Source organism: Primulina eburnea, chromosome 3 (assembly GCF_022965805.1).
Source record: "Primulina eburnea isolate SZY01 chromosome 3, ASM2296580v1, whole genome shotgun sequence".
NCBI lineage: Eukaryota > Viridiplantae > Streptophyta > Magnoliopsida > Lamiales > Gesneriaceae > Primulina > Primulina eburnea.
Genome location: NC_133103.1, coordinates 8,956,006 through 8,972,177, shown reverse-complemented (window position 1 = coordinate 8,972,177; position 16,172 = coordinate 8,956,006). Strand labels below are relative to the sequence as shown.

The window sequence follows — 16,172 nt, the reverse complement described above, 5'->3', positions numbered from 1 at the left end:
TAGGGTCTTATTGCTATATTGCATTCTCGGACCGTCAAATAGGGCCTTACTGCGATTAGAGTCTTACAGCGACATTACATGTCCAAGCTATAAAATAGTGCCTTACTGTTATATGGCATGTTCGAGCTGCTAAATAGGGTCCTTACAGTTACGTGGCTCATGTAAGGGAAGCAAGTGACAGACGTGGAAATCCACCTAATGAAATTAAAGGTGAAAAAAAAAATTAAAATGAGAAGGATTTTGTCGTTTTCCTTTCATTTTGCTTAGTTGGCTGTGTCGCACAGTATTTTTGCATATCGATTTATAGAACTAAAATTGTGATTTTTCCGACCACTCGAACATTAAAAGACGCAGTCAAAGAAATTCCTGCCGTCGAATCTGCCGTATCATGTCTGCTCCAAGAACGCCTTTCTTCCTTCTCGTAACCACTATCTTCCTTTTCATCTACTCCGGTAATTATTCTCTTCACTATATTATTCGAACCGACCTGTCTTGAAACTAAACCCGTTCTACATGTTTGATCCGTGCTGTATCAGCAATCTGAATCCGGGAATCGTATCGTTTTTTATTTAAAATTCCAGGGGCCGATGATGGAGCCATCCCGTTCACTTACACCGGGTCCACCGGCCCGAACAGCTGGGGGCACCTGAACCCGAACTTCTCTTTGTGTGGGACTGGGAAGTCTCAGTCTCCCATCAATATTTTGACAGATAAAGTGGTTGTCAACAAGAATCTGAAGCCACTGATCAGATTTTATGGCTCTGCAAATGTTACTTTGGTTAACAACAAATTTAACGTTGGGGTTAGTTATTAAATTTGGCTGAACTAAATGAGCTTAGTTTAGCTCCTCTGTGACTCTGTCGTTTTATTTTATCGAGTGAAAACCCGTCTTCTATGTGGTTTTGATTGAAAAAAAAAACAAAGCTTGCATTATTCCAAGTTTATGTGACTCACTTTTGGTGCAGATTCGTTATCCTGATCACTCGGGAGGGGTGATTGTGGATGACAAGATGTATACGTTGAAGCAGATGCATTGGCATGCCCCTGCGGAGCATAGAATTAACGGACAACGGTACGTAAACACATACGTGATTATTTTAGGGGAAAAAATTATATTTTTGGTAATTTAAATTACATCGGATTTCATTTTTAATTGATTATGTTATCGGTTAACTTATAGTCTTTAGTTCATTCATTTTATTTTATTAATTTTTTTCACCGGAGCACTAAACTAGCATCGGACACGGGCCACTTCACCAAGTCTTGTGACACATCTGCAATTTCGATAACACATCATCATTTTTAATGGCACCTCATCATTTTAGGGCACTACTACGCCATTATGATAAAAATAACTAAAATTGAAGAAAAAATGAAAATCAATAGACTCCGACTATAGATTTATTGACAATACGATCAAAAGACCAAAATATAATTTTATTACATTTAGATATGCTCTCCTATGAATGGGGATTATTGGGATAATAAGTTTGGTCAAACTTTATTTTTTACAAATGATATCTCCAAATATATTTGAGTATTTTCGTATACACATAAAAATATTATTTTTTTAAAAAAAATGTTTGACCAAAATTATTTTGCTAGCTACTCTGTCAACCGCACAAAAACTTCCATAGTGGAATTAATCACTAGTCTGTCGTAATTTTTATATATCATGGATCAGAAACGAAACGTCGCTAATCCTAATTGTTCTGTCATAATTTCGATGGTGGCAATGGTTTTAGTGACGTTTTGTAACCCCAAAAAACCATATTATACTTGAAAATAATTTCTAGAAAAAGGAACTTTGAACAAATATATACTCGATCACAGAACTAATATATATTATTAGAACTAAAATACAAAGTATGCACAGGCATGCTGCGGAGCTTCATTTGGTTCACGTGGCGGAGGATAGCAGTGTGACGGTGGTAGCCATTCTTTTCAAATTCGGACAACCTGATCCACTTGTTGATAAGGTACCCTTTTTAATAATTTCATAAGTCTGACAAGAAATAGACAAAAATAATTTTATTTATTGAATGTTCTACTTTAAATCATTTACCTCTAAAGAATATTTAATGTGGGGATATTTTGGTCAAATTATTATTTGGATTTATGATATTTTTTTAAGTACAAACTGACCTCCAAACATCTAACAAAATAAAGATAAATAAACTGTAAAAAATTAAATATATTATAAATGTAATCATGATGGTTAACTTTTAAATTTCTTTTGGCAGATACAGAGCAAGTTAAATGAACTTGAATATGAGGTAAAGATTCATGAAGATATCCCTATTACATTCGGGCCTTTCCATCCCACAGAATTGAGGAAAAAGACACACAAGTATTATAGATATGTTGGCTCATTCTCCACCCCACCTTGCACTGAAAATGTCATATGGCACATTCTTGGCAAGGTATTAATCTAGAAAATAGTCAAATTCATCTCGTAATTAGTTAGCTTATTTTCCATTCTTGGCAAGGTATAGTAATGTTTATTTTTTAGGCTTATTTTGTCGGAGGCGTCTGACATTTATCAGTACACTATTAAAATAAGATCGTAAAAGCAAAACAAGTCAACCTACACGAGGAAAACCAAATTTTCTCTATTTAGATAACCAAAATCAAAAAGAGGTTAAGCAATATGACGATTTTGGTAATTTTTCTCATTCATCTTGTGCACGCCATTCATATTGATCAAGAAAGCGAAAAGGAGATAGGGTTGCAGGTGCTCCTCCTCACCAGAAGACAAGCCGTTCCCTTCCAAGCCAGAGAATTATTATTTTATGTATAACTTTTAAAATAAAATAATAAAAAAATTCAAACCATTTCGTGAGTCCGCCCCCTCACAAAAATGGCACACACTCTACGTACTAAGGGTTTGGAATGTTTTATTGATCATATGTACATTAGTTCAATATTCATAACTTGTGATTTGATGTATTTGCAAATGTCATGGTGAAAGGTGAGAACAATATCAAGAAAACAAGTAGAGGCCCTAAGGGCACCCCTGGATATGAGTTGCAAGAGCAACGCAAGACCATGTCAGCTAATGAATGGACGGCACGTGGAACTTTACGAGGCGGAGACTAGGACTTAATGTAATATGATATGTAAACAAGTAATTTATGTTATATGTTTACTGTTTTAATAAGAATTAGTCATTTATAATAACTGTTTTGGTATGAATTTGTGACACCAATTCAAAATTACGCAGTCGCGTACTATCATCTTGTTAAATTCGTAGTGGCAAAAAGGTAAACCATCTTCATTTCTCCTCCTACGTACGTATAAAAAAAAAGACAGTTTTCTTCATTGGATTTTTTTGTTAATTATGGAACCTTTAATGGAACAAACCTTGTACCAGAAAACGAACCCTCGGGGAGGGTGGGGAAAGAGAGGAAATTGTTGTGTGTTATTTTCTCTTTGTCAACAAAATTTGATTGTATTTTAATTTTCTAAAGCTCGAATTTTGGGTTATTTATTTAACGGTGGTGCTTAACACGGAAAAACTGTTAAAATAAAACATTATCCCAGATCCTACACCAAAGTAGTAAAGGTCATTTTAAAATCTCTCGTAATATAATGAGCTACAACGAGATAGAAACAAAGAGAAGAGAACATGATCCATGCTCTTAAGTGATAAGCTCCTTTGTTTTGAGTTCATAAATTCAGAATTCAACGAGATAGAAAAAAAGAGAAGAGAACATGTTCCACGCTCTTAAGTGATCAGGGTGGCTTGCTGTTCTTTGTAGAAAAATACTGTTCCAGCATGATCAAGACCTTGCTCAGAAATGTTAAACAGTTCGGAAAGCTGGTTTGGTATGGATGAAGAATGGTCAGAACTGGTAAGGAATTGGCCTCGTGGGAAGACCAGCTTTCATCTCTTCCATGATGTTGCTCTTCCATTGGTTGGTACATTAGTTCAAAGTTGACATAGTTAAGAATTCTTTACGCTTAATAAAATTGTGTGTACACATATATCTGCAGGTAATTAAGAACAATATCACGAAAACAAGTGGAGACCCTAAGGGCACCCCATACGAGATGCAAGAGGCCAATGCAAGGCCATGTCAAGGAATGAATGGACATGCAGGCGTGGAACTAAATATGAGGTGGAGCCTAGAAGTTAGTACACGAGGCGTTATTTTCATATATTCATATTTTTGTTATTCGCACATACGTATTCTTACTTTACGTGTAAAATTGATCGACATGCAAAATTGAGTGCAAACAACAAAAAATTAAATGTGAAGTATCACGCAATATGATAATACATGTAATGTATGTTACATCGATGAATAACATGTAGGTATCATCTATAACAGCATAATAAGAGATCGTAACATTGTTGAATCATTAACATTGTTGGAATGTATATTCATGGACTTTGAACAAGTGAGGTTGTACGGACAATGAGCGGCTCTTGGTAGACTTTTAGGCGAAGAGAACATGAATGAAATCGATCTTACACCCGAAGGTGAGAGGGATTCAAAAAGCTGTTCAGGTATGAGAATGTGCAGTTTATGAGTGCTTAAAAGATTTGATAATTGATACTCATATCAAGAAGGTGCATCTTTTTTGATAGTTAATCAAATAAGAACTCCAAGATTAAGCGTGTTTAGGGAAATTCTGAGATGTGTGATCTCCTGGGAAAGTTTCTTAGAGTGCATGTGAGTGATGGCATAAGCACCTGGAAATACTCGTCTTAGTACAATGAGGACATTCGTCGAATCCGGAGCGTTACAAATTCAGTATTTTCTTACACATTTGGAATATCCAAATAGCCAAATCAAGCATCTAAAACTCCAAAATAGGTATTTTATATGTCAAAATAAATTCTTAATCTTATTTAATGATAAGTAATGAATTATGTTTTTTTTTTAATAAAATGACATGAATAAGTCATCCTAATTTATTTTTCATGAAGACCAACAATGACTGAATTTGTGTTTATTACTCGAAAATATAATATTTTCTTATACATTTAGAGTATTCAAATAGCGGAGAATCTGAAACCCCATAATATGTACTAATTTGACAGTTGGAGAAACCATAAGTATTTTGGTGGAGAAAATTATATATTTATTTAAATAATAAAAGATAAAAATGTAAATTTGGGTTTGTAGGGAGTTAAAACTAAAATTATAGACTTTTTAAGTAATGATTCTTAAAAATTATAGTTAAGTACTGAATCTTAATTCAAATATTGGCAAATAGATTTTTCACAAATTTGTCTTTATTTCAACGATTTTTTTCTACAACGAACAAAGAGAAAATTGGTATAAACTACCAGTCAAAGGCGTAATCTCATCACATATTTATAAAATATTTTATATTCTTATTAATACAACCAAAACAAAAATATTAATGATTGAATATTGATCATATCATTACGATGGAAATTAAAAAAAAAATTGAAATATATGTTCGCCATTTTGTTATTTAATTAAAACTTAACAAAATGGCCAGCACATTACCAACATACATCAATTAGATTCGAATATTATAATTTTCAAAACATAATTCAAATTCATAATTATAATTATATTATAACAAAAAGAACTACAACAATTGGATAAAAAGTAATTTCCATCTCAATCCATTTTGAATTGACTTTGTAAATAACAATTCTCCAAATAATTGGATTGTATGGCATTATGTGTAAAACAAGATTAGTTTAGTGCATTAAGATCAAATATTGACTATATAGATAACAAAAATCCAAGACATATTAATTTATTGCATGATCTTTTTAATTGTGTACGCTGTTTTATAATTTTTATATAATATAAATTTCCAGATTTTAATACATAACATATGGTATATAATTAATATATTATTATATATGCCTTTAATTAATTCATTCTCGTATAGTTGTACTTTAATAAATACTCAAATATACCGTTTAGTCTAGTAATAAAGTGACCAATTTTGCGTATATAATCTTTTTCCTTTTCCAGCGATTGACTTTTTGTGGACCCATCCAGCAATTATTGGAAAATTGAGTGTAAATTTTATAAATACTAAAAACTTAGAGGGTTAATGCAAATGTTACTCAGTAGTCTCATTCGAATTTTCTGACCGTTGGCCCCCGTTGCGGAGGCAACGGTTTTTTTCTTCGTTGTCTTAAAAGAAACAGAGTAAATTTCAAAAACCACCTGAAACTATTCCCCACTTTGGAAAATCAAATGGGTTGTGTTTCATCGAAACTGATTAGGAAAGAATTAGAGCAAGAAAATGGATACAAAAATGGAGATTGCGCGGACCATGTTGTTTCTCTCACTTCGAGCACTTACGGTGTACTCAAACTTGACAAAGAGAATCAACACCAGAAACAAGAATCGGAACAAAAAAGAGGGATCCAAGAATGCGCGATAGATGCAAAGAAATCACCGCCTCGGGAAGAGCCTTCGGAGATCATTAATACTTGGGAGTTGATGGAAGGGCTTGAAGAAGAAGTTCCGGATGCAGTTCAGGCCAAGAAAAGCCCAAGATCGAGGCTTTTTCCACGTGGTTTTTCAGATATCGATACTCGAAGTCCTCTGAAGTTTTTTAACCAAATGGGTTCTCCTAGAATGTTGAAAAAATTTGGGGGAAAAGAGAACAAGGGAAGAGGTAATGGTGGTGTGTGGTCATCGGAGAATAGCCCGAAAACGGTGTTGAAAGAATGCAATAATTTGAAGGGGAGTTCTAGGAAGCCATCTCCGAGATTGTGGGCCTCTATTAAAGGAAGTCCGACTACTAAGAGATGCGATAGTTTCAGGGCTGATTCTGGGGCTGTTTCATCAAAGAGGAGTCTAGGACCATTATTTGATCCTGAACTTGTCGCATCTTTTGAAAAAGAGGTTTCTGAAGAAGCGGAAAAGATCAAGAAAATGGTTTCGGTTGGATCATCCCCGACTTCACAAGTGGCCAGGAACTCCGGGAATTCAGATTCAATCCTCGAGTTGTACAAAGAAAAATGCCCACCGGGCGGTAAAAACTCGGTCATCATATACACGACCACATTGAGGGGCATTAGGAAAACCTTCGAGGAATGTAACATCGCCCGAACAATAATCGAATCACACCACGTTCAAATGTTTGAACGCGACGTATCGATGCACTCAGCATTCAAGGAAGAACTCAGAGGACTAATGAATACCAAGGAAGTGAAAGTACCACTGGTTTTTGTGAAGGGCAGGTTGATTGGTGGGGCTGATGAAGTTGTCAAGCTGGATGAGGAGGGTAAATTAGACATTTTATTCGCTGGGATCCCGAGGGCAACACTAGGGTGCATCAGGTGCGCAGGGATCCGGTTCGTGTTGTGCGTCGAGTGTAATGGGAGTTGCAAGATTTTGGGTGAAGATGGGAAGAAGAGTGTGAAGTGTAGTGAGTGTAATGAGAATGGTTTGATTCAGTGCCCAATATGTAGTTAACTATGTAAGTTAACTACTATCCTCTGTGTGTAAACTCTGCTTACAAGTTTTTGTATTTGTAATGACTTTCAACTTTTTTTGCCTTGGGGCTGTTTAAATTAAGGCTGAGGATTCTGATCATTGGGGTAGAATCTCTCTTTGTCTCAGATGCAAGATTGTTTCTTGAATGAAAATATTATTTATTTATTTTATAATACCTGTTTGTTTATTTCCTTATGAATTGTGCCATGTAGCTATTTCCTCCTTCATGGACCCAAAATGACAGAATTAGATAGTGCTTGCAAGCAGAAGAATTACCCTTTTTTAAATATTGCAAATAATACTACATCAGCAAATAATGTGATTTTATCTCATTCTCCTATGGATTATTATATAACAAATAATTATTTATATATATAATTATTTCAACAAAGTCAGACTAGGTTCGTAAAGTGGCAGGTGTGATTTTTTACCAAGCTAAATTAAATTAATAAAATTTGTCAAAGAAAGGCATATACTGGTTTACAACAAAAAGGGTATCAATTTTATCTTTGTCTTAATCAACTTGGATTAACTCTAGTTTATAATCATTACAAAAAAGAGAGATGAGTCAAAAGTGGTTGATTAATTTACCACAATATTTCCCAACTTACTTAGGAGTGTTTGCAGTAGATAAAAAAATGATTATTGGCTTTTGGTTTAAAAAATCAGTTTCATGTGTTTCTTAAGTCCAGATTCTTCATTAACTTCTGTTTGATTTAATTAAAATCCAATTGTTGATGGGATATGATTCTACTTTTAGAAAAATGATTTTGATGGAAAATTACGGTTAGAATCATTTATTAATCATTTTTTTCACGTTTGTTTTCAGCACTGCCAACTTCTGATTTTTCTAAAAACATAATATTGTGCATACACTCTTTTATAGAATACTTCTAATACATATTAAACATGCTTGATCGAGAATATGTGATATTTATATTAAGAAGTAAATAGCAAAAATGCGTTAATGAGCTACGGAATTTTAGTTTTTCGCCTAAAGCGGTGTGCAAAATCAACTTTTGTCTAGTTCTACCTTTTAAGTAAGGTTTATGTTTTTTTAAGGTAAATAATATTAATATACGAAGAATATAAACAATATCAATTTTAGTGTTAACAATTATTATTATTATTATTATTATTATTATTATTATTATTATTATTATTATATTTTTATTTTTATAGAAGCGTTGATGCGTTGTACATAGGGTTTCAGGCAGAAATTCAGCTGGAGGCGGCCGGGCGAGATGGTTGGAATTCTGACAGCGGAGGCGACGGCCCAACTGCAAGAGGGAATTGGTATGTTGCTTTCTCGGTGGGCAGCCCTTCGAATGGCCGTTGAAAACGAGTGGGGCGGCCGTGACTCTCTCCAGAAATCTCAGCAGCTGGGCCATGATCTTTTTCATCACCTCACGCAATCCAAAGGTATCTTCCGTCTTCATTTAAATATCTATTGGATTTGCAAGTTCCGCTGAAGATTGGTTTTGGGTCTGGGCCGCAAATGAGGATCATCTCCTCGTTTAAGTGGGAATTTGGTGGAGGCGACTTTGGCCTGCTATATGTTTCTTGTTCTTGTAGGCTGTATCTTTATTTGAAACTCTTTAATACAAAAATTTGTGCTCTCGGTGTAGACGGGCCGTGTGAAGTTGTGGTAATGATTGTTCAGATTATTTGATGAATTTCCGCAAGTTTCGATTATATTTCTGTTTCCTTAGATGTTGAATTGGATGCTTGTGAAATATTTGGATTGACGTTTGGAGGCCTGGAAGTTTTGGATAGTGAACCCTCATGTTTTGGGGACTACTAATCTGTTATCTCAGAATTTTAGACCCCTTTCCAGTTGGCTCTGTATTCCTTTTGGGATCTTTGCACATAGACCGCATTTTTGTGTTGTTTGGATTTGTGTTTCTTGAGGTAAGGCTCAATTTCTCTGGGTGTACTTACGTTTCAGTTTATTATGTATACAGGATGTTTCAGTTTGTTATGTATGCAGGTTGGGGTATGCCTTAAAATCCCATCGCTCAGTGGTTTGCTCTTTAAAACACGGTTGTACAATTTGTCTTGTAACTACTCAATATGAATGTGATCGTGATTTGTTATTTTGGTGCTCAGAGCAAGTATACATTGACGATTTGGAGGACATGCTTGATGAATTCATGCTTTCTCTAAATACTGAAATAGGAGATGGCAGCATTGAGGAGGTAAGATTTCTTTATGTATCTGTACATTGATTCTATTATCACTAAATGTTCATTCATAAGCTTCCATATTGCAAAGCTTCTGTAATCTTGTAAATTATGGCCTGGTTGTGAAGTACTGAAGTCAGACAAGATTCTGCCTGTTTCGTTTCTTCCGCCTCCCTCTGTGACAATTATCTGTTTTCTGAAATTTTAATCTCTGTGCAGATAGCAGAAAAGATGATGGTAATGCGTGAAGAATGTTTAGAAGGTAATTTTAACTCGATAAAGAAGCTGAAGGAAACAAATACTCCCAGCATCTCTTATGCAAGACAGGTGATTATCCCTTTTTCTTGAATTTCGAGGTCCAAATTTTAGTTTTTGTGTGCTTAGAGCTATTTCCCCTGTTTATATTCTAGTGTCAGTGATGTGTTTAATTAAAGTTATGTTCTTGAGAAAACAGTCGTTATATTAGATAATGGTTATTTATTTTTTCAAAAACATGGTTTAAGAGAGAATGGCATGCATGTTGAATATTTGTTTCCTCTTAGAAAGATTTTTTCCCTCAGGCTGTTCAGTCTTAAGCAGTCTAATTGTCTCGTCATTTCTTTTTCCTTTTTTGGTCAACACTGCATAAAGATGCATTTGATTCTATGACTAGAATCAATAGAATCCTTTTTTTTTTCATTAACACGTGATATAGTTGTTCATTTTGAACTTCCATGCTTCATTTTAATTTTCTTCCCCCAAAGTTTGCACTAATTTTACAGAAGATCTGATGATTGAAATGTGCCTCTTTTTTTTTAATGAAATATACCATTTTTTTCTTTGTTGAGATCTGTTGTGAGGTTCAACTCTTATAGAACATGTGGTAATATGCACCGCAAACAGTTTGTTTTGCATTAGTTGTCAGGCAATGACAAAAAGTGTAGTACTTGTTCACCTATTTTATTTTTTTCAATTCCATTGTTGCCAGGCGAGCACCAATGGCGAGGATGACAGTGACGAGGGTGATGATGGTAGTGATGGTGATGGGAATTCAGGAGAAGATATTTCATCAGAAATGGAGGTTGATACTCCTCAAAATGAGTCAAATGTCAACCAAAAGAACACCACAACCAATGGCTCTTACCTGAAAGATGTACCTGAAGTTGTTGATGGATGGACCATGGTTACATCCAGGCGTAACAAAGGCAGGAGGAACTAAGGTGTAACTCCAAAGTTTATGGCATTCCTCTTTTTTCTTGGAGAGGAAGTTGTCTCAATTTCTGTTTGATTATTTGCCCTGTGAACCACAAAAAGTATTTAAACTTGTTTATCTGGTTTACTGAATCTATTATTATTTAGAGTCTTCCCTATTGTACTGAATAATCTACTCTCTAATTTGGTCGTTGTAGAAACTTAGGGTGCATTTTGGATGGGGCATCCCATAAGTTTGGACACGCATAGAATCCGATTATCCATTATTTGAAATTCTCCCTTCACTTTTTCACCTGTTTATTAACTAACGTAATGAATTTACAAGTTCCTATAACATGGAGTCATTTAAAATATATCCCGCAAATCATTCTCTCGGCCACAAATTCCATCTTTAGATTCACAATCGCAGGTATCCAGACTGTTGTTACCTGTAACGTCCAGATTTTTCTTAAAAGTAAAATACGGAATTATTTTTAACATAACTTGCGCATAAACAAAATTCTGTCTTCATGTACTGATAGGAATTCCTAATCATTTATTTAAACACACCACAAAATGAATTAACATTTACAATTTTCATACATACTCGTCGCCTAGAACCACGCTCCTTCAGACGTGTTTGCCTCTTGTGTCATCATGATCTGCACAGAAAAAATCTAGTGAGCTTGAATGTTCGATAAGTCCTATCCATAAATAACAAATAATATGTTTAGAAAAATTCGACATGCTTTTCATAAAAACAAAACATTCCGAACTTCACTTTATACATTATACTTTAACTTGTAATAAAACATCGTAAATCCGTCAAAACATGAAAAATCTCCTCAAGAGTACACTTTAATCTCATAAACATAATTCTTTTTTTTCTCGTTACGATTTAAAAGTAGTTAAAAAGTCAACATGTAACGTGAAGAGACAAATAATATTGATAAACTGCTATAGGTCATCCCTTAACAGTCAATAGTTGGATCTAGGAGTTGGCAGAGGTACTCTGGACAGATGATTGATATCCAAAGCCCGTGAACAGTCAAGCTATTGGGTCAGTTAATGAGATTTCAAATGGACTTAAAGTTATAACCAAAAACAAGACTCACCTTTTCTTTATTTGTTTATCATGAATAAGACAAAAATTTATGTGGGATGATCTCACATGTCGTATTTTGTGAGACGAATCTTTTATTTGGGTCATCCATGAAAAAATATTGTTTTTTATGCTAAGAATATCTCTTTTTATTGTGAATATCAGTAGGGCTGACTCATCTCACAAATAAAAATTCGTGATATCATCTCACAAAAGACATGTTCTATCATTATCTTAGCTCTTCGTCCATGGGGGTGCCTAGCTCTCATGCGTTAGGTGTTGGTATTACATCTTACTAGCGTCTAGAATTTTAGAAAATTTTAAAAAAAATATCTTAAAATTTAGGAATATTATGTTTATTTGTGCAAAAATATGCAACAAATAAGTTATAGATGTAATTGAATTATTACAAAGCTAGTTAATAATCGAATACAAACTATAAATCAAATAAAATATTTTTATATCCAACAAAAATTCACAATAAAATATCAAAATTCATTACATAATTTTTTTTTATATATTAACGTAATTGTTTGGTTTGAATTCTTTTTTAACCAAAATATGAACCAAATTACCACCCCAACAGCCACACGTGTTAAGGTAAGGGGTTTTGGTAGCACTCTCACGCACTGACACCAATCATTCTCCTCTTTTACCCTCGTTTCATTTCATTTTGCACTCTGTTGAAATTCCTACCTGATAATGGCTGGAAGAAGACGGAAAAAATTGAAATCGTAAGTTTCTTTGTTCGATTTAGCCAGGTTTTTTTTTCAGTTAACTGTTGAATTCATGTTGTTTTCGATATTATTCTTCAGTAGATGAAAACCTCGTTTGTTCACCGCCTTTACCAAGGTTTAATAATTGTAATCGTAATTGAGTACCCAAGATTGAATTTCTTCACTTAGATATCTCGTGGGCCTTTAATTGAGGGTAAATTGTCATTATATGCTGTTAGATTTGAGTGCTTGTGGAATGAGGTTGAGTGAATTATGGAGTTCTTTAATTTAGCAAGAAATTCTTGATATATCCTATGGGATATTGGGTCTTGTTTTGTGTTCCCGATCCATTAAATTGTTGTGCGATTTAAAGCCAGACTAGCATTTTTTCTGTAAAATTCTACCTCAAATGCGTATTCAGGTCTGATGACCCATATGATTCTACTTGAGTGTATTAAGAAAAATTATGTGTCCAGGTCATTGATCTTCAAGATAGAAATGCAGTGAGGTTCTTGTTGCTGTTTTAGGCATATGGGCTTACCGCCCTTGGCTGTTCTAGATAATTTTGTTTTTGGTTGGACTAATGGAACGCTTTAAAAACGTGCAAAAACAGATTTTATTGGAAAACTGACAGCTGTAACAGAATGGTTAGCCTATATTTCTTCCCACTGCAACCCGTTTGTGGGGGTTTGAATATATATCCAGGCTGTTAGATTCAAGATATTACCCGAGTTTTCTGCATAAGTGAGGATTGATCACGTTTCAATGGCAGATTCTTGATACTTAAATTGGACTTGTCATGCACTCATGCAAATTGGTATTTATTGACATATTTGTTATCTGGGCCACACTAAGAGGTGTTTCAACTTTCAAATAGAAATGTTTTTTTAGAAGAATTTGCAATTTCAAACTCTGCGTCTCCTGATGATTTTTTTTATTTTTCATTATTTGTTTTGCATTTTATTCATTTTTTGTCCTGCCTCTCTTCACTGAATAGTATTCTTATTTTTTCATTATTTGTTTTGCTGGTGATCACAATTTCATTTTTGAGTTCCAATCACTTCAGAGTTCCACTGAGATCAGAAATTGTTGAAATGATCAAATGAGATCAGAAATTGCTTAAGAAACTGAAATTATCTTGTTTACCCTTCTAATTTTGTTAAGTTGGAGCTTATTGCATGTCATGTGTGTAGATTGGCTGAAACAATTAAAGGCAGCCGACGAGTTTCAAGAGAGCAGCCATATGAACAGTATTTGCATTCCGAGCTTCCGACCGAGCTTTTGGAACTGATTCTTTCTCAATTATCCTTGAGAGATAATGTCCGTGCTTCTGCTGTATGCAAAAGATGGCTTACCGTTGCAATCTCTGTCAGAATGGCAAATAAGCCTCCCTGGCTTATGTTCTTTCCCAAATTTGGGGACTTGTATGAATTCTATGACCCTTCTCAACGCAAGACATACTGGCTTGAGTTGCCAGAGCTACGTACCTCTAGGATTTGCTATGCGAAGGATGGTTGGCTACTTCTCTACAAGCCTAGAACTCACCGTGTGTTCTTCTTTTGCCCTTATACTCGGGAGTTGATCAAATTGCCTAGATTAGAACTAACTTACCAAATAGTTGCTTTTTCTGCCGCCCCAACGTGTCCCGGCTGTGTCCTTTTTACAGTGAAACATGTCAGCCCAACTGTTGTTGCGGTCAGTACATGTAATCCTGGTGCGACCGAGTGGAATACCGTAAATTACCAAAACCGACTGCCATTCGTCAGTAGTGTTTGGAATAAGCTCGTCTTTTGCAATGGTCTTTTCTATTGTTTAAGTCTTACTGGTTGGCTAGGGGTTTACAGCCCTGAGAAAAATACTTGGGCTGTCCATACTGTACCTCCACCTAAATGTCCGGAAAATTTTTTTGTCAAAAACTGGTGGAAAGGCAAATTTATGGCAGAACACAATGGAGATATCTTCGCTATATACACGTGCTCAGCTGTAAACCCCGTCATATATAAGCTAGACCAGGCGAATAAAGCTTGGGTTGAGATGGAAACTTTAGGAGGGATGACACTTTTTGCAAATTTTTTATCTTCCCATGCTAGGATGGATCTCCTTGGAAGTTTGAGGAATAATGTTTATTTCTCGAAGGTACGGTTTTATGGGAAACGCTGTGTTTCTTATTCGCTTGACAAGGGTAGGTACTATCCCCGGAAGCAGTGTTATGATTGGGGGGAACAAGATCCTTTTGAGAGCATCTGGATCGAACCCCCGGAAGACATTTCGACTTTTCTTTAAAGGTCAGCTGTTACAATGGCAAGTATGTTTATGAATTCTGAGATTTTCATCTGTGTACCTTTGTTTGTTGCTGTTGTAAGGTCACCAGGGACAAAATATATCCATTATATGTGTTTCTGTCTATTACATTGTAATGTTTATTTCATGTTTCAGTTGTCCGGTTAATGTAAATTAGAGAACCGAGGACAGCAAGTAGTGTGAAACAATAATTTTAGGTGATTATTACAGTCTCTTTGTTTTAGATATTCCCTCTTTCTATTGTTGTTGATCACTTCCCATCCTTATTCTTCCAGTTTCAGTTCACACACACACACAGACATATATATATATATATATACATATATATATATATATAGGCTTAGAAAAAAGCTAGATCTCAAACTATCTCCTATTTAACGTTCACCAAAAAGAGGGTGAGGGTGAACTATTTAAAAGATTTAAGTTTTACTAATACCACCAATCATGGTTTTAGTAAAATTACAAGTCCTTGACCCTAGAGTATTAATTAGGGTCAAGATCACCAAAAATTACTAATCGATATTTGTTCATGATAGGATAGTGATTGAAATCTGAGAGTTGCGTTGTTATACATTGAAAAGATTGGAGCACGGTTTGCATTTGTGTGTCATTTGTCTATCTATAAATTCATTTAGTCGATATTTATTTATGAATTAATAATAATAATAATATAATAATAAATAATAATAATAATAATAATAATAATAATAATAATAATAATAATAATAATAATAATAATAATAATAATAATGTGATTGAAAACTTTAAGAACCCACCCAAAAATAAATAAATAAATAATACTAATAATAATAATAATAATATGACTGAAAACGTTAAGAACCCACCCAAAAAAATCAGAAAGTATTACAACCCAATTAGTCAACCCGTCTAAAGAAGGCGTAAAAGAAAGAAATAAATTATGTCAAAAAAATCCGCTGATTTGTTGAATAGGTACAAAATTTTGCAATTTCTTCACACGAAATTTTGCAATTTTAGTCGATCGATTTATATTTCTCAACGCGATATCGTATTGTTTTTCTTAATGTTTTTTTCCAACAATTCAACTTTATATCACATGTGTCCAAATCGATTTCCCTCCGAAATTGGATATATAACATTTTTTAATTTATTTTCAATTATCTCTGTTTATCACTGTGTTAAGTAGATATTATTTAAATAAATTATATGACTCTTGTGATTTCTTTATATTTTAATTTTATTAAATTTCAAATCAGAGTTTTTTTTTCCATTC

At 34.3% G+C, this 16,172-nt stretch overlaps 4 protein-coding genes and 1 long non-coding RNA gene across 5 annotated transcripts; 4 read left to right on the top strand and 1 right to left on the bottom strand.

The window, feature by feature from the left end:
- The first annotated feature begins 253 nt into the window (after positions 1 to 253).
- LOC140826070 (alpha carbonic anhydrase 1, chloroplastic-like) lies at positions 254 to 3,215 on the top strand. The gene is made up of 6 exons (XM_073188182.1): positions 254 to 452; positions 582 to 802; positions 966 to 1,072; positions 1,877 to 1,979; positions 2,244 to 2,423; positions 2,972 to 3,215. The coding sequence occupies exons 1-6, from the start codon at positions 389 to 391 to the stop codon at positions 3,104 to 3,106; spliced, it is 810 nt and encodes a 269-aa protein (XP_073044283.1). The 5' UTR covers positions 254 to 388; the 3' UTR covers positions 3,107 to 3,215.
- On the bottom strand, positions 1,643 to 1,947 carry LOC140826071 (uncharacterized). Its single transcript, XR_012116775.1, has 2 exons — positions 1,837 to 1,947; positions 1,643 to 1,792 (listed from the first exon to the last, which is right to left on the bottom strand). It is a non-coding gene; the product is annotated as an uncharacterized lncRNA (long non-coding RNA).
- Positions 3,216 to 5,967: 2,752 nt separating the features above from the next.
- LOC140826068 (uncharacterized) lies at positions 5,968 to 7,613 on the top strand. Its single transcript, XM_073188180.1, has one exon. It carries the CDS (start codon positions 6,198 to 6,200, stop codon positions 7,425 to 7,427), a length of 1,230 nt encoding a protein of 409 aa, XP_073044281.1. The 5' UTR covers positions 5,968 to 6,197; the 3' UTR covers positions 7,428 to 7,613.
- A 1,025-nt stretch (positions 7,614 to 8,638) lies between these two features.
- Positions 8,639 to 10,974, top strand: LOC140826069 (uncharacterized). The gene is made up of 4 exons (XM_073188181.1): positions 8,639 to 8,870; positions 9,558 to 9,646; positions 9,851 to 9,958; positions 10,599 to 10,974. The coding sequence occupies exons 1-4, from the start codon at positions 8,693 to 8,695 to the stop codon at positions 10,827 to 10,829; spliced, it is 606 nt and encodes a 201-aa protein (XP_073044282.1). The 5' UTR covers positions 8,639 to 8,692; the 3' UTR covers positions 10,830 to 10,974.
- Positions 10,975 to 12,478: 1,504 nt separating this feature from the next.
- On the top strand, positions 12,479 to 15,160 carry LOC140826067 (F-box/kelch-repeat protein At1g57790-like). The gene is made up of 2 exons (XM_073188179.1): positions 12,479 to 12,637; positions 13,813 to 15,160. The coding sequence occupies exons 1-2, from the start codon at positions 12,606 to 12,608 to the stop codon at positions 14,900 to 14,902; spliced, it is 1,122 nt and encodes a 373-aa protein (XP_073044280.1). The 5' UTR covers positions 12,479 to 12,605; the 3' UTR covers positions 14,903 to 15,160.
- Positions 15,161 to 16,172: the final 1,012 nt, after the last annotated feature.

Excerpts from the sequence above, each read along its gene's own strand:
- LOC140826070 (XM_073188182.1), top strand. The coding sequence starts at position 389 with ATGTCTGCTCCAAGAACGCCTTTCTTCCTTCTCGTAACCACTATCTTC. Across the intron at positions 453-581 it reads CTTCCTTTTCATCTACTCCG|GGGCCGATGATGGAGCCATC; the intron begins GTAATTATTCTC and ends TTAAAATTCCAG. Across the intron at positions 1,980-2,243 it reads CTGATCCACTTGTTGATAAG|ATACAGAGCAAGTTAAATGA; the intron begins GTACCCTTTTTA and ends TTCTTTTGGCAG.
- LOC140826068 (XM_073188180.1), top strand. The coding sequence starts at position 6,198 with ATGGGTTGTGTTTCATCGAAACTGATTAGGAAAGAATTAGAGCAAGAA.
- LOC140826069 (XM_073188181.1), top strand. The coding sequence starts at position 8,693 with ATGGTTGGAATTCTGACAGCGGAGGCGACGGCCCAACTGCAAGAGGGA. Across the intron at positions 8,871-9,557 it reads TCACCTCACGCAATCCAAAG|AGCAAGTATACATTGACGAT; the intron begins GTATCTTCCGTC and ends TTTGGTGCTCAG. Across the intron at positions 9,647-9,850 it reads GAGATGGCAGCATTGAGGAG|ATAGCAGAAAAGATGATGGT; the intron begins GTAAGATTTCTT and ends ATCTCTGTGCAG.
- LOC140826067 (XM_073188179.1), top strand. The coding sequence starts at position 12,606 with ATGGCTGGAAGAAGACGGAAAAAATTGAAATC. Across the intron at positions 12,638-13,812 it reads AGACGGAAAAAATTGAAATC|ATTGGCTGAAACAATTAAAG; the intron begins GTAAGTTTCTTT and ends TCATGTGTGTAG.